This window comes from Epinephelus fuscoguttatus, linkage group LG24 (genome assembly GCF_011397635.1).
Source record: "Epinephelus fuscoguttatus linkage group LG24, E.fuscoguttatus.final_Chr_v1".
NCBI classification, from domain to species: Eukaryota; Metazoa; Chordata; class Actinopteri; order Perciformes; family Serranidae; genus Epinephelus; species Epinephelus fuscoguttatus.
Genome location: NC_064775.1, coordinates 16,077,353 through 16,101,922, shown reverse-complemented (window position 1 = coordinate 16,101,922; position 24,570 = coordinate 16,077,353). Strand labels below are relative to the sequence as shown.

Sequence of the window (24,570 nt, the reverse complement as noted above, 5' to 3'; positions counted from 1 at the left end):
CGGTCTTTTTAATCACAGTGTCAGGCTCAGTGGTCAGTAACTGACAGCCACTATTGTCCATCGGCCCAACCCAGTCACCAATAGTGAGCAGACTCCAAATTAGAGCTGGGCAATGCATCAGTATTATATCCATATCGTGACATGAGACCAGATATTGTCTTAGATTCTAGGGATCATGAGTGTTGTATTTTCCTGGTTTTAAAGGCTGCATTACTGTCGAGTGATGCTATAGTCATTACATGCACATTATTGTTGATTATTTATCAAAAATGTCATTGTGTAGACTAAATATTTTGCGATAGCACCAATAGAACCTTTTACGGCCGACATCACAATGACATCATTTTATTAGCTGGAGGCAAAACACGACTCTCCACCCCGGCTACATAGGAGTCTTAAAACACGTCTTGGCTCATGGCTCAGAACTTAAATTTTATGGCATACCAGCCACCACCCGTCAACGAAAACAAAGGCAACTATGGTTAAATGTGATAAGACAAAAGGACTGCACGGAGTCGCACATTTCAAATCAGGTTAGGGAAAAGTATATACTGTTAGGTGTACTGTGGACTATCCTGTCCACGTAATTAGAAACAGTGAAAGGGGCTACAGTCAACCCTATAATCGCAATATTTTTGCAATATTGATATCAAGGTATTTGGTCAAAAATATAGTGATATTTGATTTTCCCTATATCGCCCAGCCCTACTCAAAATATTGGTAAAAATCCATCATGGCACAAAGTTGTCAAAGAAACTGACAATTTTCATGATCAATTATTCCACCAATTACTTTCTCAGACAAATGGTTACTTGTTTTGTCTTTAAAATGTCAGAAAATGGTGACTAATTAGAACTCCCCATAGGCCAATAAAAAATTAAATTGCTCATTTTGTACAACTAATGCTGTGTCAGTCCAAAACAGGCAGTGAACGCAGCACACCAGTGTCTACATGTGATACATTTGGGTGCAGAAATGGGTACATTTTGGCATTGCCCAATACACAGTCACTGTCGAAAACACATGTAACACGAAAAAAAAAACTAGATTTAATATAGACTGAACAGAAGAAGCTCCTACAGTCTGACGTGTAAAGATAATTAATGTACTGTCGCAATGGTGACATTTTTGCTTGAAAAATTACTCAAACAACTAATCTATCATCAAAATAGTTGCAGATTAATGTTGTAGCAACAAACTTATGTTTAAGGGCGTAGATTCCATTTCAAAATTGAGGGACACACAAATGAAATGGGAGATTAGAGTTAAGATCACAAAATTTTGAGCATTAAACACTTAATTTCCTGCATTCTATTAATTTATTATGCATCAATTTGTGCCTTTTCTGCATCAGTTTATGGTGTAAATGTTAATTTTGTCAAAATAAAAGTTCTCTGCTACTTTCATTTTTTGTTGGCGGGCGTGTCCCCTGTGCCTCCCCCGAAATCTACATCTATGGTGATGTTATTATTTCCATTAATATCGAAACTAAGTTGTGATAAACTGGAATTATTCCTCAAACGCAGCCCATAATTCATGTTCGGAAAGTATTCCCTCAGAAAGCCCATCTGAATATGGCTTCTGTTTCATTTCCTGTTCTTAAAAAAATCATCTCACATTCATCTGCTAACCAACACATTATCAAAGCAAATGTTTTCAGTAATCGGCTTGTTTGCGGCGTTGATCAAGAGGACACAATATGCTCTGAGCCAGGTAAGAGGATGAAGCCAGCTGCCATCACCATTCCCAACCATTTTTCTTTTTTTTTTGTTTTCCCACGGTACATAACTGACCCTAATCTTCTGTTTGTGAGAAACCTTTGGCCAGTTATGCCAGCTTTATGAGTGCCACAAGGTCAGCATCTGGCCTGGCGTAATTGAGCATGATGGAGTCTCAAATCCCGTTCTCGGCGCTCTGCTGCGTGATCAATACTTTGATCCCGCTGATCTGCTGGATGTCGGTTTCCTCTGTTTTTCTCTTTCTCTGGCCAATCTGAGCTAAACTCTGACAGCTGGGTGAAGGACTCAACTCCCAAGACACACAACAAACACACCTGTGATGAATGTACAAAATATACATGTATATACACAGCTGGGGCACACATGAGAGTTGACGCTCACAGATGTGCATGAACTGTTCATCTGGTGCAAATTACAATCAGTGTATTTGAACTAACATGTTGAGCACTGACTCCTCCAACCTGTGCACGCTACAAACAAACTCTACAAGCAAGTACTTATGAGAAAACACGGGAAGTAATAAGTAAAGCATCACATCCAAGCACACCAGAGAAACTGAGCTGCAGCTGGAGCGCTTCACACTCACACTTTACTACCTCAATAGGTATGCAGACTCAGTTATGGGGTGTTAGTGCACTGCCACCAAACAACCACCATGTCCTGCAATGATGGCATAGTCCTCATTAGGGACGCATCAGGACTCATTAGCGTTTACACTACAAAAGATATGTGGTTAAATGCTTTTCAGACCACCTTCGCAAATGTTTGAGCAATCGGATCACAATCGGTCTTGGTGGCCATTTACCAGAGGTGTGGACTTGAGTCATACGACTTACACTTGAGTCACAAAATTTGATGACTTTAGACTCAACAAAATAAAAGCAGACTTGCAACTCAACTTGGACTTTAACACAAATGACTCATGACTTCAATTATGTTTCAAGTGTGCCACAACTAAATTTATTTCCCTTCAATTAGTGAATCAGCTAACTATAACTCTATTAATTCCCAGCAAGTCAACACTTAATTCCCCAGCTCCACTTTTTTATCCAGTCAAGTTGCAGGAGAGAACCATAAAGAACTAATGTCATGTTACTGAGCACCAGTTGGGAAAATGGTACCAGAGACAAATCCATAATCTCACATACAAAAACTACTCAGTGGTCAGCAAAAAATAAATTGCAGTATGCAAAATGTGCAGGTCAAAACTACAGACAAAAACGCAACAACAGTAAAAAACAAACACACACACACACACACAAAAAAAACAGTAAGTCAAGGTAATATTCATAGCGAGCTAATGTTTAGCTAACATTAGCATTATAGCTAAGTAACTTTTTAACAAACTTGTTTTGTTAAGTTTAGGACTCAGGACTTTATAAGGACTTGTGAGTTTTGACTTGAGACTTACTTGTGACTTGCAAAACAATGACTTCATCCCACCTCTGTTGTTTACACTTGTATTTAGCAATGTTCACTAGTGACTGGATCACCCAAGACTCATTTTAATACCAGGTATAAACAGGGCCTTAGGGTGCTTTCAGACCTAAAGTTTGTCTTGCTTTGGTCCAAATCAGGGACTAATAATTGCTTAGAGTTGGTTCATTTTGTCACGACAGCATTTACAAGTGGACCAGATAAAATGCCTTGCGCAAGAAAGCTGCTCTTGATTGGTCAGAATTTCCATGTAGGAAAAATCCAGGAGGTAAACAAAACGTTGAAGAAGAGTCCACTTGCAAGATAAATGTGACACTTTGTAATGTCACAATGGAGGGACAACTACGCAGGTTGATTTTAGCGCTGCTCATTGTGGACTATATTGCTGTCATTGTTCATTTTAGTCAAACCATACAGTTTAAAAACGAGGCGCGGCTCCAACTAGAAAACAATGTTTTGACGCACTGGATGTGCTGAATGTGCATATTAAGGCAGTACAGGAGGAAGTGCACATTAATAATCCTCCAGGACTGTAACATGCTCATGTTTAACCCAAACAATGTGTCATGTGACTGCAGTTGGTTCGGATCGAGGTCAAGACATGTTCTCACCAAAAATGAACCGCACCAGAGTTCATTTGTAACCAGACCAAGACCACCTCTTCAAGAAGGTCTCTTCTGAGATACGGTAAGTCGAAATTAAATCAGGAGTGATCAGATAGTAGCTAAGCATTTTTATTTATTCATTCATTTTTCATCTGTTCTTTTTATTCTGGCGCAAATTAGCTTCCATACACAACATAAGGTGCTCAAGTTATGAGGAAAGTTTCAGAATCCTGTTTTTGTCTTGAGGCATTTTTATAATTTGGATAATATGATGCAAGAAAGTTATATTGGTGCCCTTTGGGGCGATGTTGTATAATAAGGCGAGTACAATTACCAGCAGATCATTAATAGGGTTTATTTAAAGGTGTCTGGCTGCAGGGTGCAGTGACAACAGACCTGAACGGCGATGGCAGATAACCCACTGACCGCTTACACTGTGTGAAAACTCTCCTAACAGCTCTCTTTTGTCTCTAATCTCCCGCTATTCAGAAGCAGCATCACCTGTCCCGAGCTGCCATGTGGCAGCTCAGCAGAGCGGAGTGAGCGCTATTAGTTTGAGTCTTGTTCCACCAAAATGTAAAATGGCCCCTCTGGCCAGAAGTGCCGTGCCATCGAACTGAATGGGCTCAGCGGTTACGCAACCAACTTGGCTGATGTCACTTTCCCTGAGATGTCAAAGAAGTCAGTGGCCCTCCTCTGGCCCCTGCACCTCCCCTCCACCCTCCTACTCCTGATGTGATTATGGAGATTCACTTTCCAGCAGCCTTAGGGGCTACGCGAACACTATGTGTGTGATGTGTGTGTGTCAGAGTGTGTGAGTAGTTTGCAGAAGGGCCCAACTGAGCGTGTACTTTCAAATATGAGTTGCTGAAGATTCTCATTTACTGTAACACAGATAAGTTTACAGAAACACGGTCTTCGTCATCATTATTCATCAGATATGAAGGAAATACTGAAAAAGACACCCGTTTCTAAGAGAGTTTGGTGCTGAATGCGGGACCACAGACCTCAGACCACAGCCTGAAACCAAGACACAGAATGACCTACACATCATACAGGCCCAGTCACTTATCGATGTCAGCCGTGGCTAACAATGACGAGTGCTTAATCGGCATCAGGCGTTTCATGGGCTGTGGATGAGAGGAGCAGATTGGGCATCAGTGGGTGATGGAGGAAGGCCAGAGGAGGTTGGCATCACTCAGGAACAAGGCATGCTGCGCCAACCTGCCACTTGCTGCTATTCATATACCCACTGCAGACTGGGGTTCAAACATAGATGCAGTGTTGGAGGATGATGCGTGGTAGCTTGTGCACTTGTTTCCAAATTATTTTAATCTGTTGCTTCTTTCTCAGGCTGCACAGTTATTTTCAGTATCAATTCATCTTTAAATATTTAGTCTATAAAACATCAGATAATTGTTTAAGAAATGCATATAATAATTTCCTGAGGCCCAAAGGGTCATCCTCAAAAGTCTTGTTTTGTCAGACCAACAGTCAGAAACCCAGTTATTAAATTTACAGTGATATAAAACAGTAAAATGCAGCAAATCCTCACATTTAGGAAGCTGAAACCAGTAAAAAAAAAAGGCACTTTTGCTTTATTAGTGACTTGAAGGCAAACTATGTATTAATTCTTCTTTCAAAAGCTACATATAGTTTCAATTTAAATAAGCGCGCCAGGTTCTGAAGTCAATTTTCATAGTGGCCAAACAGTGGAATTACAACTGCAGGTCTGTCTCGTGATGCCCTGGAGCCCAAAATGACTTTTCCCCATTGACTTACATGGCGAAAGAGATATCTGGAAGTCAGCTGATACATTTTTTTTTGAGTGACACAACCTCCACGATATGACTTGTTGCACTATCAAGATTTGATTTATTCCATCCCACAACATTAAGAAAGCCTAGAAGAGCGGCACAATTGAATAATTTTATCCCCATTCAAGTTAGTGGAGCACTAAACCAGAAGTTAGCCATATGGAAGCACTTGGCCAGTGTAGCCAGTTGCATTATGGGCCACACAGTGTGGAGGTAGTGCCGATAGTTAAACCATTATGGCTTCATGTGCCACTGAGCAATTCTCTTAGGAATGAACAAGGCCCTGCTTTCAACGCTGTATCCAGTTTTCTTAATACATTCATGGTGGTGCTAGGTAAGGCAGCAGTAGATGCACGCTTCCTTTTGCGTGGTGATACGGTTGGCAGGTGTAGTTTGACAGAGAGAAAATAGTTCCTACATTAAACTGCTCACAACAAGGTCTGTGGATTATCTTGAGTAACAAAGTCATGATTTCTGTAATGAGACATTACTGTTGAGTTTGAATGTATTTATTTTTTGGCACTTTTGAGCACCACAAGCTGAGTGCCATCTAGTGCTATTATATTGGAGAGAAGGCAGACATCTCTACTGTCTGTATATCCAACCCTTGGCAACTCACACCAAAACTATCTAGGCTGATAAATAACACTACAGGTATGTTTTTGTCCCTTTAAAGATATGGTGACTAATGTTGCCAGTGTTCATATCTGGTGGCTTAAGCAAATGTTAGCAAACTTTATGGGGGCCAGTGTTTGCAAACTTCAGATATGTAGGCCAATGTTAGAACATTTAAGATATGGTGGCATTAATGTTTGCTGATGTTAACAATAAATTTTACTGTGCTATTCAGATTACTGAGCTAGTTCACAGACTTGATGGCTCTTCTTAAATTGTAAGCCTCTGTTATTTTATTGTTTGTGCTACATGTGCAAATGCATTTATATTTTTTCTGTAAATGTGACTTGTGGCCTGAGCAATTGCCAACCAGCAAAAGTTACTTAGACTCACTTAAAATGGCTGATCCATTACTAAAATTGTTGCGGATTATTTTTCTGTCCACCCATCGACCAATCGTTCTTTTACATTATAATCAAAATGTTCTAAATTGATGCTTGATACAATAAACAGGCGGTTGTTTTTCAAGGTAGGACACAAAAAAGCTATTTTTCAGCAATTTTCCCCAACTCTGCCAGCGTTCATGCAGAAAATAAATGGCAAATAGACACATCCAAACTAAATATTGCTTGTTTTATGAACATGCAAGCAGAAAAGGTGACTTTAAATATAAATATGACCACAGTGTGGGGACCGAGAGGGCTGACTGTGAACACAACGGCATACCACACGGTCTCACCCACATATGTGCACACTAAAATAGAGCTTTTCCTTTAGTGCAAGCAAAGCACCGACACAGACATTCCCTTAAACCACTCCTGGTCATTGACACGTAAACAAATACAAGCACACACACCGACACTGACACACACACACACACATATCCAGATGGAGGCTGACAGCATGCTTTGGGCAAATGGCTTCAAATGAGGAACACATGAGCCTCTCCCTGTGTGACGGCTTTCACATGCTCCTGCAACCTCACACACCTCCAGGGCGAGAGGAGAATAGGCGAAGGGTGTGTGCATGAGTGTGTGTGTGTTGGAGAAGGAGATAAGCAGGAAAATCAGGACAAAGCAGGGATGAGAAGAGGGCAAGGAAAGAGAGGAGAGGAAAACAAAAAGGAGGATTGTGGCAGTTTATTTGCAACAAATCAATCACGTTGTCTGAGATCTGCAGGCAGGGGCAGATTGTAAGTTTTCAGAGCATGCAAAGACAGAACATGAGTGTTTTTAATGTTTAAAGAGGAGTCAGAGTCTCACTAGACCTTTAAGTTTGGGCGGTTTGGATTCCTTGCAAAACTGAAAACACAGCAAAACTCATGGAGTTGTAGAAACTAAAAAACAATTGGGAATTTGTGTTTAAAGTTTCTCTTTGTGCTTAAATTGGAAACTGATTAGTGCTCCAATTTGTTTTGTGCTCACTCAACATTTGTGTCAATGCAACACTAATTGAAGGTAATGAATTCCACCTGGGATTCACACCTGGGTTTAATCATGTGAAGTCTACACATGGCCCTCCTTGATGAAGACGTTGCAGTCATACAAGCATCAATCTAGTGTGTGGGAGCCTTTTTTCTCCCTGATATTGTCAGTGAAACACTGCCATAAAGAGAAAGAAAACTGGAGAGAGCCTCAGTGAGAGGTGGTTATGTGTAACAAAGACAAGTAGGAGACGGATGCCAGTAACAGCAAGTGCACACATTGGAGTCTATGTGGGTGTGTGTGAGAGAGAAGCTGCAGCACAATGATAGTTTGTCCAAATCAGCTACTATTACAGTCAGCTTCCTCGCTGATGGTTACATTTACTGCTCCTGGATTCACATGTTAATTGGCAAATATTGAGCAGGTAAACAATCTGTTGTCTGATACTTTAGTCAGATCAACATTTCAAGGTTTTTAAAGGGATAGTTTGTAGTTTTTTGAAGTGGAGTTGTATGAGGTACTTTATCATAGTCAGTGTATTACATACAGTACTTATTAGTCACCACACCTGTAAGTTTGAAGAAGCAGGCTTTAGTGCCAACATAGAAGTAAAGCAATGTGCTGCTGTGGATAGGGGCAGCAGCCAAATATATTTTAGCCACCTAAAAAAAATCATCATCAGTTTAAGCGTAAGCTATATTTACAACATTTTCACAGCTTTATCTTGCCATCAGACAGTGATTCATGGGAAGTGAAGTCATTACATTGCTCTGTTCAAAGCCAGACTCCACAGAGAAAAAAAGTAATTTAACATCGCTGAACACAGGAGCTGCTGGATTACCGCCACCTCGATCAGTTAGTTAGTTTGTGTTATTGTGTGAGTTTGGCGTTTAAAAGTGTTGATTTGGATTCACTTAAGTCACACAATAACTAGGGGTTATGGAAAAAAACACTACAGCATAGTATCACGATATTTTGCATGGCAATATACATTGCCATGTATATTGCTTTTGGTAGCCTACTAGAATTATATAATCAATTGCTTGTTCAGGTAATTGATTTGCCACCCTGGGGTGGGGGAGCCCTTCTGTGCAGAGTTTGCATGTTCTCACCGTGTCAGCGTGGGTTTTCTTCAGGTACTCCGGCTTCCTCCCACAGTCCAAAGACATGCAGGTTCATTGGTGACTCTAAATTGCCCATGGGTGTGAATGTGAGTATGAATGGTTGTCTGTCTTTATGTGTCAGCCTTGTGATAGTCTAGCAACCTGTCCAGGGTGTACCCCGCCTCTCGCCCAATGTCATAGTTAGGTCGGTAGGATAGGTTCCAGCCTAGGGTTGCAGTTTCAGGGTATACCTTGACATAAAAGTTGATGTGTATCACATCGTGTACACTTGCCTATCCATGATACAAAACAAAAATGCAACTGGGCCAAGAATTTCAATTTTATTTTAGTTATTTTCAAAGGGGAGACTTTTTACACAACCCTCCATTAACTGTGAATAGTTTCAAGTTTCAATTATAGTGATAAAACATTTGTTTAACCAACAATAACCCTTCTGTTGTCATTCCTATAAGGGTCATTACTGTGAACCCCCCATATTTTCTGAGGCGGTTATCATACCATGAAAATCTCATGCACCGCTGCAACCCTTACTGTGACAAATTGTGTTAACGTATCATGATTGTCACCCCTAACAATAACACAAACTTACTAACGGATCGAGGCAAAATTACTGCTTTTGTCAACAGAGTCTGGTGTCGTTGACGAGAGCATAAATGGAGAACTGAAGCCATTAACAGCTTCCCCATCATAGGCCGTACATAATATTCTCAATACAGTGTACACTTAAACTGATGTTGATTTTTCTAGGTGTCTAAAATTTGTTTTGCTGCTGCCCCCATCCACAGCATTACATTGCTTAGTTTCCATGATAGTACTCCTGCATGCTTCTCCAAACTTGGGGGCGTGCTGACCGTCATCTACTATAAGTAATACACTGACTATGGATAAGTACCTCATACAACCCCACTTCAAAAGATCCAAACTATCCCTTTAAGAAGTCAAGTTATCAAACACACAGCAAATGATACTTGTGAGCATGGCTCAAGAAAAGGTCATGTGGATTAAATAATCACGAAGGATCATGTGCACATCAACATATCTACTTTGATTAAGAGTCAAATCATCTCCTGTGTTCATCTTGGATTGAATAAACACATTAGTATCATTCATATCAAATGTGTGTCAGCTAACTGATGAATTTCCTGCCCTGAAGTTATCGCTCTCTCTCTCTCACACACACACACACACACACACACACACACACACGCATGCACACAAGCTGAATAAAGAGTGACTTTCTGCTAACTCTCACTCCTTAAAGAGTGTGGAGAAGAAGCTTCTTAGGATTTGTGTGTGTGGCAGCAGTGATTTGCTTGGCCAGTAAAGTGGATTACAAGCCATAATAACTCTGAACGCGGGCAACAAGTTCATTCAAAAAAAAAAAAAAAAAAGAGGCGCCAAAGTCACCACTGGCCACCTTCTAATATTTACTGTCCACTTTCAGCACAATATTAAACATCTGGGTATTTATGAAACAGCAGCACTGATCCATGAAGGACTGAAATGTTCTGTGTAACATTAAACAAGTTGTGCTTGTAAGGTCAAGGAATCAGGGAGGGGAACCTGTCCAATATTTATCAGCAACACAAACTAAATGTCAGCACCAGCAGGGAGGACGGTCCAGCTCCTCATCCGACTCACGATCATCAAACAGGAGTTGACCTTTAGATTCAGGGCCTCAACCTGGGCTCAGCTGGACTGTATGCTGAAGCTTTTTTTCTCAAATGACCCTTGTATCTCTTCCCGGCTCAGGCGATATCAGAAGGCCACACTGGTTCAGTCGCTCTCTGGTAGCATCATTGTCACTTATCGGAGGTTTTGTTCTGGTGAGTTTGTCCAATAAAATGTCAGGAAATAGTGGAAAATGTCTATTACAATTTCCCACAGCCCAGCCTAACACCTTCAGTTTGCTTACTTTGTCCGACAACAGTCCAGACTTCTTCAGTGGTTCCCAACCTTTTCAGATTAGCTTAGTCTGTTATAGATTGTTTCGTCTGCAGGACTTTTAGAGGCCTAAAGAGTTGGAAGAATGATAAAAAAGAGCAAAAAAACGGCAAAAAATTAGATGAATTTTGTGTGGCAGAAATGTGTTTTCTTTTATTTCTTATACATTTAATGAACTTGTGACTCCTCGGATGTGGAGATTGGGAACCACTGGACTAATCCGTTTATCGACTATCAGCTGTACTGTATGTGACTTAAAGCAATAAAATCAATCAAATAACTAAAAAACAGCCATTTACTTTTAGCGGTGACCTCCTAACAGTCCTCTAATCTACCAATCCAAAATGTAAACAGATACAAAGCAATGCAATCTGATGCTATTTTAGAGTCATATACTGGTTTAAAATAGAAGTACTACACATTTAATTGGATCACATGATGCAGTTAAAGGAATAGTTTCATATTTTGGGAAATGTGCATGTCCGATTTCTCTCTGGGACATAGATAAGAAGATCAGTGCCACATGTGCAATACTGTTATGTGTAGTATGCGTTTTTATGTTTTTATGATGCATGCTTTTCATTTCCTCTGGACTAGTATTATAAGGCAGCAATACTTGTGCAGCTCCTAAGTCTAAGAAGAATTTCCCCACGGGGACAATAAGTAAATCCTATCGTATCACATTGCATTTTACCCAAACAATTCGCATGGACATTTATAAAAACTGGTTTTGTGGGTTCTTATGAATACTTGATCACACCTGTGGAACCTTCATGTGGAAGGAAAAATATCTGTCCAGGTTTCCAGGTGGAACAACATGTTTCCTCAAAATGGTGAGCAATAGTGTGCATAGTGTAGTGTAATAGTGTGTGTTTCAGAGGTGCTACCCAATCAGCAACTACATGAACAGAAACCAACCAACCCTGGTAGATCTTTACTTATTGTGCATGCAATTTTGTTTTTATTTTGTACTTACTTTGACAATGTTTCCCACGATTACAAAGTCCCTTTGAATTGAATTGTAAAAAAAAACAAAACAAAACAACCCTTGCCATAATAAAAGGAAGTGCGCCTTTGGAAAACAACAGGGTGTTCAATGCGCCACCACTTCTGTCAAAATAAATGTTTTGCTACATTTTGTCGTGGCTGAACAAAGCTCTGATTTCTTATACTCAAAAATAAAGCTGACTAATGAAACCTTTGTTCCAGCTTCTGTTACACGTCCAGGCCATGGCTGGCTTCCTACAAAAATAAGAAAACATCTTATCATGACTTTGGTTTCTCAACGCCCCATATTGTATGACAAACACTGCAACGACTACTTCAAACACCAAACAAAGGAACGAGGCTAGCCACAACAGCTAGCATTAGCATCAAATCTGGGGAGTCAAATGTATTGTGTTATTAATGTTAATCGCCCCCAGAGTGCATAGTTGTTGTCAAGCGAAAAATCTGCATGTAGATTTTCTGTATTCCTGCACTGCATTTTTGCTTTGCACAAGTGAAAAATAACTTTAAATTAAAATAAGCTGATTAGCTTAGCTTAGCATAAAGACTAGAAACAACGGGAAACAGTTAGCTTGGCTCTGTCTAAATGTAACCAAATCCACATACCAGCACCTCACTAATAAACATGTTATATTTTTTCCGTCTAATCCAAGTAAAAACTAAAATGTTAAGATGACAGTTCTTGGTCAGGTTTCTGCTGGTTGCCTGGCAACTGATGCCAATCTTCTCATCTAATTCCTGGCAAGAAAGCAAATAAGCGTATTCCCCAAAATGTCAAACTATTCCTTTAAATGTTGATCACCTTTAAAACCTGTCAGTGTTTCGTCAGAAAACATATTGCATTACCTCTCCAGCTCAGAATTTTAATATCCTCCTCTGCTGAGGTCAAACATCACAGATTTTACCAGAAAAAAAAACTTGAAAGGCTGATTAAGAGGAACTCTCTTTGTGCTTGTGAGGCTGCAGCAAAGCTCTGCCCTTCCATGCAGAAAATTCAACAAAACCTGCACCCCTCCAGACGATGATGTAATCTCTTACGGTTCTGATCTGAACATCATAACCAAAGGCGGAGAGCCAGCGACGCGTTATGCAAGAGCGGGCACATACACACACACACACACACACACGCACACACACGGGAGGGAAGCAAGGTGTGTGTGAACAGGCCAATCATTTGCAACAAAGGGGAGGACAGACAGACGAAGAGGAAGTTGAAATGCACTCAGCACCACTTTGAAAGCCGCTTTAGGGAGTCACATTAAAGGTAAAAACATCACATGGGAGGTGCTTTCCGTAATCAAACTGTCTCATAATGAAATCAGATATAATCGTACCTCAGAGAGTGTCGCTGATGTCTCGTTATCCCAGTCCTGAGCACAGTGTACCTCCGCAGACATACAGATTAGAGATTATAGGATGCAATCAAGCAAAAAGATCAATCCATACCCACAAACACCACCATGGATTATAAACCCTGCCTGTGCTCTGTCTCCATGGTTGTAATTACTCTCAGCTCAGTATCATGCAGAGAGACACAACAGTGGTGCAATCAAGAACACGGACTATTTACCATAATTAAAGGAGTCTCAGCTAATCAACATGCTCTTTACAGCAAAACTGTGAACCTCGTAACTGGTGCAAATGCATGATGTGAAGACTGATGACCTAAAATAAAAGATTTTGCTAAAAATGATGGCTTTAATGAACAATACTTAATGCGATAGCTGGGTTGTTTCCCCATTTCCAGTCTTTATGCTAAGCTAACTTGGTTTTAGCTTTATATTTCAACAGGGACAACCACAAGAAACCAATAAAACCTATTTCTAAAAGTGATAAGTATTCCTGGAGTGTAAATCACATATTTCACATACAATATTAAAGCGACTGTTTGGAAGATTCCTGTGTTCACAAATGTGTCCCCGATACAGTTTCAATTTGAAGCAATTCAGAGGCCTGCAGTCGATATGAGATGACATTAGTAAATCTCGTTATTGTTTGTTTCTGTGGGCAAACCAGACCCCAACAAAGCACGCCGGGCTTTGAAGCCAATTTTTGTAGTAGCCACAGGGTTGAATGATAACTTCAGGTTCCATCAAGTGATGCCATTGGGTCCAAAAAGACTTTTTCCCAAAGACTTTTTGTAAAAGAGACATCTGTCAATGAGTGGAATCATTTTGTGAGCATCACAAACCTCACAAACCGACTCATTTCACCACTGGGATTAGATCCATTGAGTCTTATAACATTTTAAGTCTACAAAAGCCACACGAGTAAATCATTTTATCCCCATTCAAGGTAGCAGCGGGCTAAACCAGAAGTTAGCTTACGAAAGTCTTTAGTGTGTTTGCTCTATGGCCTCAATGATGCAGAAGTTCCCAGTAATTTTAAACCTGAGAAACCCAACTTTTTTTGCTTCATGCGTGACTAAGCAACACTTAAATCCAGTTCACTTTACACATCCAGGGGTCAAACTGTCAAACTAGGACTAAGACTCTGTTACTGCATTGCCTATTTCTCGACTCAAATGTTTTCAGAAACATATTTTAGTGTACTGTTTAGCTGTAAAATGAGAAAGTTTGTGAAACAAAATATTGAAAACAGTCAAGCCGAAACAAAGCACTGCCCGAGAAACGTTCTCATTTTACAGCATAACAGTACACTAAAATATGTGTCTGAAACTTCTAACAGTAATTTGATTCAGATTTGATCAGCACTGCCTAGATTGTCAGTTTGACCGCAGCTCAAGAGCAGAGATTGACATGACTGACCGCTGCGTGAGACCTATTTTTATAAAAGTTACCAACTGTAGCTTTAAAGACTTGCGACAAAAATATACACTGAGCGGAAATTTTACAATTGAAAAATGAATTTGTCCGTGCGCTTTGGTAGACAAATTGTGTGATGAAGACAGTCTTTACTGCATTGTCATTTTACTTGTTGGCCTACACATACATTGATGGGGAGCTTTATGCAATTTACTAATAATGGCTAGTATGTAGACCATTTATGAGTCCAACCCTAAAATACCATCCTAAGCATACTGATTAGCATGGGTAGCTTACATAACTAGTTTTAATTGTCACAGTTTTGTTACAAATATCCTCAACTGAAATTACCATATTTTGTTTTGTTAGACATGAACCTGCTACATCAGGCTTGACTTGGTTTTCAACCTTTTAAATACTCAAAGGAAATACAAGATGATTCACCATTGGATCATTTCACACAAAGCATGTGACTGTTGCATCATGCGTCTCGGAGTTATGACTTTGTAAAATACATTTATTCCAGAACTTCCTACATCTGCTGTCTGAATCAGAAACGTGTTGAACCGCAGCAGAAGAGGCAGCGCTGGCACGCATCAACACAAGCTCCTTACATGACAGCTCTCGCCTTCTTGCCCCCACTGTAAATCTTCAGCTTCTTAACGGATGCTATAAGCTTATGGTCACATTCCAGATGTCAAAGGCACACACAAATGATTACACCGACAAATAGGCCATCCTCCAATCCAGTCTATTTTGGTTCCCTGGTGTGGGTGGACTCGGTTGCGCAACATCACACCTGGAGCACAACAGTCCACGCTGGAGAGGTTGAGCCGGGTGATAATTTCACTGCTTCAACATAAAATGGTGATTAAGGAACTCTGAGGGTTCTTTGCTAACTATAAATATGGCCGCCCTCCTGCTCAGCTACCCTCGGGGTCTTCACAGACTCGCCCACTCTGTCAGTTGAAGTTGCATGGTAAAAGCTCTCATTGGACACCGGCCTGTGCGTAGCAGCATGCCTCAGGAGGGGGTGATGTAATGTCTTTTTAAAATATCACTGTGGAGGGACACCCCACTCTTCTGCACCTTACGTCACACACAGACTGTGACCCAGCAATATTACTGTGGCACGGTCCAAGATATGCTGCGTGGACTACGTATAATGTTTTTATAAATTTGTTTTAATGTAGCCACAAAAAATATATCATCCAGAACTTTAAATCCCAATAGTAATTTTTTTTTAAAGATTTTTTTTGGGGCTTTTTAGCCTTTAATGAACAGGACACACAAGTGTGAAAGGGGGAGAAAGAGAGGGAGTGACATGCAGCAAAGGGCCACAGGCTTGAGTCGAACCCAGGCCGCTGCGGCAACAGCCTTGAACATGGGACGCCTGCTCTACCACTAAGCCACCGGCGCCCCCAATAGTAATTTTTAATGCTAAAGCTAAAAATCAGATATTCGCTTCCAAAATACGACCAATTTAAGAAATTCTGTGGCACTGAAATAAAAACGATCTTTCCCTCAAAAAATGCAACATTTAATGCCATTTTGCCACTTTTTCTTCTGCAGACATTCTGATTTTTAATGCCTGTGTTGCCAAATTGCATGAAATGTTGCTTTCTGGAAAGAGAATATTCAGATTTTGATCAGTGATCAGAATTTTTTGTTAACTTTGGTGTCAAAAAATGGTATGAAATGTCAGTATTTTGGAAAAGCTGATTTGGATGAAAATGTTCAATTTTTTTTTGCTTTAGCATTACAAATTGTTACTATGAGGGAAGGGAATGTTCAGCTTTTTAACTCCAATGTTACAAAATGGCATTTAATGTCACTATTTTCTCTGCAAACATTCAGATTTTTAACATCAGTGTTGCATTATCTGTCATTTTATAACACTGCAGCTAAAAATTTGGATACTGTCTTCCCAGATATTAACAGTTTGTAATGCTGGAGCTAAACATCTGCGGATTTTCTTCCAAAATAGTAATAATATGTAATACCTGCGCTAAAATGGGAATAATTGCTTCCAAAATAGTAACATTTCATGCCATTTTGTGAAGCTGGACCTGAAAATCTGAATATTCTCTTCCCAAAGAGGAACAAATTGCAATGCTGGAGCTATAATTCTGAATATTTTCCTCCAAAAAAGTAACATCCTGCCATTTTGTAATGCTGGAGCTGAAAATGGGAACATTCTTTTCCAAAATATAGATATTTCATGCCATTCTTCGCAATTGAAGCTGAAAGAAATCTGATCATTTCCCTTCAAAAGAGAACATTTCCTGTGATTTTGTAACACTGCAGCTAAAATCTGAATATTGTCCTCCAAACATAGCAATATCTTCTGCCATTTTGCAACACTGGCATTAAAGTTAAAATATGAATGTTTTTAGAGGAAATTTCTGACATTTCATGCCATTTTGTGACACTGAAATTAAAAACATCCAGATAATTTCTCTCCAAAATCATAAAATTTCCTTTAATTTGTCACACTGAAGCAGTAGATTGTAGTATTCCCTTTCCAAATTGTGACATTTCATCATTTCACGCCATTTGCAACACTTAAGTTAAAAATCGACATGTTTGCTGGGATCATGGTGACAATTGATTTGGAACACAAAGCCTTCATTTTAACGCATCTGCACGCATGAACGTGGAGGAAGACTGCAGCACATGAAAGTGAATAAAGCAGGGGAAACACTGGATGGTGCGTGCGTGTGTGTGTGTGTGTGTGTGTGTGTGTGTGTGTGTGAAACCCCTCCAGGCCCATGCGCTCTGACTTGGTATCAACTATCATGCTCTCTAACAGCCAACAGGGCAAAAAGGCATCATGCCAGATCAGCTGCAACACTGACTCTGCTGCACTGATGTGTAAATAAAACGCTGGCTGGACTCTGATCGCCAATCAGCACTCACGTTTCCATCCTCCAGACAAAACTGCGATATGTAATCTGTGCATTTATAGTCAAGATAGCCATGAGGGGCAACACTGCTGCGTCCAAACTGAGGGATGTGATTTTACTACGGAGCCACAACGAAAACAAATCAGTCACATCGACTCTGGGCGTTGAGTCCTCCAATGCACAAGGACACGCCTACACTACATTCGGTGACAGCAACAGTTTGGTTGGACAAAAACCGACTAATTTATGTGTGATCTTTAATGTGCACATAACGCACATCTCCATCTTTCACAGAGCCAGAATTGAATGTGTGCACCCTACAGAGGCTCCATTAACATGTCTGAGCGCAGTAACTGATGGACACAACCATCACCGGTGCGCCAAGTGCAGCGCTCATCGTGTCTTTTCGCAGCCTCCTGCTCCACACACACACACACACACACACACACACACACACACACACACACACACACACACACAGCCGAGTGCTGCGGTCATACAAATCACAGGCTTTACATGTTGCAGTCGAATAATCGGGCTGCTGACAGATCAGACACTGAGCCTCTGGGGGGTGGGGGGGGGGGGTGGGGGGTCGCTGATAATAATCGAAGCGGCTGCGGCGGCAGGATCATGAAGCTCCAACACCTGACGGAAGACAATGCCGCCGTGCACGGAGCGCAGCGCGTCGCCTCCACCGCCCCTTTATCAGCCGCTCATTAGGCACAAATACGCTCATAATGGTGCTGCAATGTAACTGTTAATACATGCACCATAAAAATCACACCGTGCACCTTTCACATCGACCCGCCCACCCCTCTCATTCTCCTCCACCAGCCTTCCAAATCCCTTTCAAGGCGCCAAATAACAGAAAACATCAAATTGCGCTCGGGATGGTGGGAATAATCTCGGTCCCCCGCTGCAGAGAGACCATTATAGCTTTCTCTCAAATAGGTGAGAGGCCAAAGGAGGGGGGGGGGGGGAAGCATCGCTATTGTCTCGCGCACAAGCGAGGAGCCATTGCAAGTAGGTTAAACCGCTCAGGCTGGCGCAGACGCAAATGTCTCCAAAGGAAAATACACGGAAAACGCGCAAATGTCAGCGGCTGGATGAGCGTACCTTTGCTCTCCTGTCCCTCGTCCTGATTCTCCTCTGCGTTGGACTCCATGGCCGGCTTTGTCCCATCCATTATTTTAGAGGAATATAGTCTCCTTGTGGCACTTGTACCTTACAGTGTGTGGATGGTGGAGCCTGTCCTGGTGACTTGATGCTCTCTCTCTCTCTCTCGTACACACCCTCCCTCCCTCCTTCATCCACCCCCTCCTCTCCCTGTTAAAGCTTAGCACAGTCTCTCTATGTGTATATTAACAATCCAGTGTCAAGATGCAAACGCGCTGTCAGATTGGATTTATTTCGCACATGCGGATTAGCAGCCCCCCAAATGATGCCAGATAACGCTCCCTGGCCCCTAAAACCACTCTCCACTCCACTGATGCTCAGTTCACTTTATTTCCCCACTAAATATCACTCTGTTACATCAATGCCTTCCTCTGTCTTCTTGTCTGCAGGTGACTGATTTTATTTGCTTCAGTGAAGCAGAGGAGGATATAAGGACAATATGTACAGGAGATGTAAATATGCAAACTCATGGGTAACCATGCATGCATGAATACACACACATACACACAACTGCACACTCACCGCCCCCTCTCCATCTGGTGAGTTGAGAGAGAACCAGAGAGTCAGGGAGGGAGTGAAGGAGAGGAAGAGAGGAAGAGATGGAAAGAAGAGGAGGATAGTGTGCTATAAGAGAGTGTAAGATGAAAGCGAGAGGCGAGGAAAGGAGTCATTGTGTTTTTTCTCTCTCACAATAAAGTGGCCTGCAGCACCCATTATATTTTATTTAACACTTTAAGATATTTTAAGCATCCAATCAGCACAGAGGGGAAATGTAGTTGTGTGTGATGATGTTTAAAGGTCCAGGATGGAGGATTTTGGAGAGATATACTGGAAAATAATATAATAAGCATGTTTTCTTTGATGTATAATCACCTGAAGATATGAATCAATATGTTTTCATTACTTTAGAATGAGTTGTTATAGGGAGCGGGTCCTCGTCTGTGGAGATCGCCATGTCGAACTGCCATGTGTCCATAGTAAGTGAGCACACGTAAGCATGTGTGAGGCTAACAGCCTGTCTCCGACATGCTGAACAGCATTGGAGAAACACTAATTTGTAACGTCAAACTGCTTCATTCGTTGTTTTTACTGGTTTACTGTTTTAGACAGAAAGAAACCTCAGTGGAAAATTCGGCTCCCGTTAAAAACCATCTGAATGTTCGGATCTTAAGTTATCAGAGAAAAAAGATGAGCACACAGTAGTAACAGCCTGTCTCTGACATGCCAAACAGCATTGAAGAAACATAAATTTGTGACATGAAACTGCTTTATTTGGCATTTTTACCTATTTTAATCATCTGATCCATTTATTTTGGAGAGGAGGAGACCTCTGCGGATAATTTCGGCTCCTGCTAAAAACCTCCTGAATGTCTGGATCAGAAATAAAGTGAGCACACATTAAGTTATCAGAGAAAAAAGGTGGGCAAGAAAAGCTTCAGCTGGTTGCAATCTGCAATTCCCACCACTTGACACCACTAAATCTCCCCAAATGTTGCATACTCGACCTTTAAGTAACAACAAAGTTGCAGCAAGATCCACTCTATTCCTGTCAAGATATCATTCCCATTAGAATAAAGAAGGCAAAAACACACAGAGGAGGAGGCTCTGTTTCCTGTTTTAGCCTTGCATGTGTTGCATAATGCTTATGTTTCTATTTGTACTTATTACACTACTGTTCCCACTTTCCTTGTTCTCTCATTGTGGAAAAACAGTTTCACTTCAATTGATTTCACTTTGATTGGATCACCTTTGACCAATCAGAGCCTCTTGACTGCTAAACAGCCATGTGTCTGGCTTTATTTAAGAGGGGACTCTTTGTTTGGCTCCGAGGATGCTGATTGGCTGTGTGTGAGACGCCAGGATCCAATGAGAAGCCAAGCAAGGTGTGTACCCAAATCCCTGAGAAGTGGTTAAAAAAGGGTGGGGTGTGTTTATCAAGAGAAGTGTGTTTATTCACCCCATTTTCTAATAATATCCTGAAACAATAGGACGCCATCTGTCCCGAATCCTCTTAAAATACGGTTTTAATTCAGGCCCACGTGGCCCTGTTTCAGACAAAGCTCAGCCCACAGTCCAGGAACCCCCACCCTCACACACACACACACACACACACACACACTCACACACTGCAGACAAAGGTGACCCCACTAGCCACTGATGTTTTCATCCAACAAAACACCCAGACACCAGCACAGCTAACATGACATATATGACATTTAGTGGATCCTTTTACCCCAAGGGTTGAAATTAACACCCAGCCTGCACCATATGCTGGTCACCCATCACACTGACTTTCTGACATTTGAATGGCTCTCTGATACTGAGCCACGAGGAAACCTGATCAGCTGCATAAATGAATTAAAGTCTGTCTCTATGAAGCATTACTGAGAACATGTTAAGCGCAGGTCTGGGGAGCAGGTGTGAACAAAAAGCTGATTCACAGGGCAGTTTAAGATGTATTAATTTCTTTAAAGAATGCAGCCATGAGGTTAGCTGTTACCATATTAGAAAGAGTTTTATCATGTTATCATTAACATTAGGGCTGCAGTTAAAAATGACTCAATTGATGTTAAATCTGCCAGTTTTTCTCTCAGTTTATTAAATAAATGTTTGGTCCATAAAATCTAAAAAAAAAAGAAGTGAAACATGGACATCATAGTTTCCTAACACTTCCTATCACAATATTAGCCTTCGTTTTGTGATACTGTCTCGATTCTCAAAAACACAGTATTCATTTTTAATTAATATTTTAAATGCAAAGATTTGTGGCAGTGGTTCATTTTGTGTTGTGTTTAAATAAGTTGTCTCCACGCGGCTCTCAACATGGAGGTAGCTGACTAGCATCCACTAAGAAAAAGGAAGCTCGTTTGCCAAAATTGTAAACGTGGGCACTGATTTCCACTCTGCCTAACAGTGGAGGCTAAAGAGCTAGGCTAACTAGCCCTAGCTCACAGATTTGCTAATGTGAGCTAGGGCTGCACGATTATAGCCAAAATGATAATCACGATTATTCCGATCGATACTGATATTACGATTATTTGTCATGATTATTCAGTGTTTTTAGTTAGTTGTTAGTTGTGTTAGTTGAGTTGTTAGTTGTGTTGCTTTGCAGCGCAGGCACAAGTCTCATGCATTGTCATCCCAATATCAGCGATAACCTCAGAATGACATCCTATCTCTAGCGTAAACACAAAGAACACAGGCCTATGAAACAGGCAGAGTCATAAAGGGCGCTACTACTATTATAGAAACCCATACCATGAGACTCTGTCTTTGTGGATGAAGAAGAATAAGGGAGGTGTAAATGCCATAATTCCTTTCTTACAGTCAATACAGTCTGCAGGAGGAAAAAGCCTTCCTTTGTAGTAAGAATGAATCACACACTCACACATACAAATACACACAAACACTCTAAACTGTCAGTTATTAGGCTTGAAGGGTGAGTTTCAAGTCCCATTTTTTTTCTCCCAGAACCCCCATAATCCCTTGCTGGGTCACACAGATTAAGGACTTGTCCAGAAGATGAGATACAGTGCTCCCTGGCACTCTTCACCATCACCCTGTCACACACACACACACACACACACACAAACACACACACACACACACACATACACTGCTGCTTGGACTCAAGCCCAAACCTCTTGCTAATGTTGCGTTCCAGAGATGTCAGAAAGTTGGAAATCTCAATTTTCCAACAAGGAAAAATGCAGCAGGATTCAGTTACCTCACATCACAGCTACACTGACAGTCTTTGTGTGTGGTCCTCAAAATAATTTCACCAATGAAAAGATATTACGGTGATTGCCAGACTGTTTGATGAACAGATGATGCTGTGCAAATATTACCAAAGCACAAACACTCAGCACTAACAGTTTTAGATGGAGTTTCTGCACTTTTATACACACACAACCAGATATACCTGTCCGTCTCATTTATTGGCACCCCATCTTCTCCTTGATTTGTCGTTTGTATCTTTTCTGCTCTATCACTTTAGGGCTGGGACACATGCCATGTCTTTAACCGTCTGGAAAATGCAAGGTCAGGCACAGGGTGCTACTCCTGTGCCAACTTTCAAGGGCGTGTAGTTGATCTTCTTCAAGGTGTTGTTTTTGAAGTGTGTATTAGGCCTAAAGCATTGTCCGTGGGACTGAAGAAATGCTCAGGTTAAAACATCTTAACCAGATTTACAATAGACTGATATTTATGGAGGAAAGGAAAGATGTCTACCAGCTGTGATTGGTTGTTCCTTGTCACATGACATGCATTCCAAGGGTGGATCTTTGTTTATCTCAGGGTGCAGCCGTTGTGCCCTGAAGAAACAGGGGTTTGGGAACGCTTGGGAACAACATCACTCTATCTTTTGAGTGCAACTTCTACGTGTCTGCATTGAAAACAATTGATTTGAGCTTGCAGAAAACGCAGCATGTGTTCGGGCTACAGGCCTTTACATAGTGGGAACGTGACGAATAAACGACACAAAAATGCAAAACACTCACCTGCAAATATTCCCATCCAAACTATTCATAATGGCAGCCATGCAAATTTGCAACAGTTGCAAAACTTGTTCAATAAAAGGTTCGAGAAAAAATTCACAACAAAATAAAAAAATAAATAAAATGAAGGATTCAACATCACCAAGTGATGATGACCTCATCGTTGCTCTCCTCACTGGAAAAAACTGTATGGTCAGTGGAGAGTTTCACTGCCTCATAAAGAAGCTGGAGCTCCACCACGGACGAATTTGGATGTATATTAGGATGCCATATAATAATTTTTAATCATTTTACTTTAATTTTTGCCATAATACAGGTTGTTGGGATGTACTAACAATCAACATTGTCATGACATTGTGATGTTGCATCCGTTCGGCACAACCTGATTGATTGATGCCTTTATTTGCGGTTACAAAAGCTCAGAAAAAATGTATTTTCTCTGCTTAATATTTGCATTCTATGTGAAAGTATTCATGACAAAAACAACAGATGGAAAAAATATATTGACGTGCAAATTAACTACATGAAAAAAACATCTCTGGTGCATAAAGGCCTTAAGAGGCTACATCAATGCTAGTGGTTCTCACAATGACAATGCTAACACACTGATGGTTAGCAGGTATAATGTTTACCACGTTAGCCATCTTAGCTTGGCTTGTTAGCATGCTACTTTTGCTGAATAAAAAAATTAAAAGTCAGGTGTTCACCAAAATCGACCATGAATATTTGTGCCAAATATCATGTTGTTGAGATGTTTTACTCAACCACAAATCACAACCTCAAGTTGGCGATAGAGTCACCAGACTCATTTGAAAACTTCATCTGGGAACCTTTTATGTCTGTACAAAATTTGGTGCTAATCCATCCAACACATGTTGAGATATTTCAGCCTGGACTAAAGTGGTGGCATGTTTCAATCCCCAGACTCACACTGCTATTGTGGTTTAACCCCACACACTTCTGCATTGTTTCATATTGAATGTATGGATGGAGAGATTTGTAAGAGAGAGAATGATTTTGCTTTGTGCAGCGCCTCATATCAATTGTGTGAGTGTTTGGAGGTGGGAGTTTGGATTCATATATAATCCCCTTCAGCCATATGAGAAATGAGAAACAATAAAGCGAGGTTTAAAGGACAGACACAGTTCACCAAAGATAAATACACCAACACAGCCTGTAGTTTGTTTGGGTGAGCATGTGTGTAAATGTCAGTTTCGAAGCCTTATGTTCAGGGTTGTTCCGTGCACTCTCTGACTTTGTCGAATCACATATCTTCTCCAGCCATTTTAACCAATTGCTGGGCTTCAGAACGAGCTCCTGCTCAGCTGCACAGACTTTATTATCCATCTCCACAACTCTTAGCATCCATTAAAGAGAAAGCTACGAGTGTCTGTTGAATGCCTGTCCTCCCTCATTACAGTGAGACAGAGAAAGAGCCCAAATGGGGTCGTCCCAGAGTAATGAGGACGTCGCAGCTCCTTTATGTCAGCAGATGTGGAGTTAATGGGAGAGAA

General features: G+C 40.9%; 1 protein-coding gene across 2 annotated transcripts in view; it reads right to left on the bottom strand.

Moving 5' to 3' along the window:
• The window catches only part of LOC125884702 (neuronal membrane glycoprotein M6-b-like), a 62,265-nt gene that overhangs the window by 24,282 nt on the left and 13,413 nt on the right, over positions 1 to 24,570 (bottom strand). The window contains exon 1 of one of the 2 annotated variants that reach the window (XM_049569814.1): positions 18,501 to 18,892. The exons of the other annotated variant lie outside the window; for it this stretch is intronic. Within the exon in view, the coding sequence (XP_049425771.1) occupies positions 18,501 to 18,570 (70 nt within the window). The 5' untranslated portion in view covers positions 18,571 to 18,892. Of the gene's footprint in view, positions 1 to 18,500; positions 18,893 to 24,570 lie in introns of those variants that run through there. 2 annotated transcript variants of the gene reach the window in all.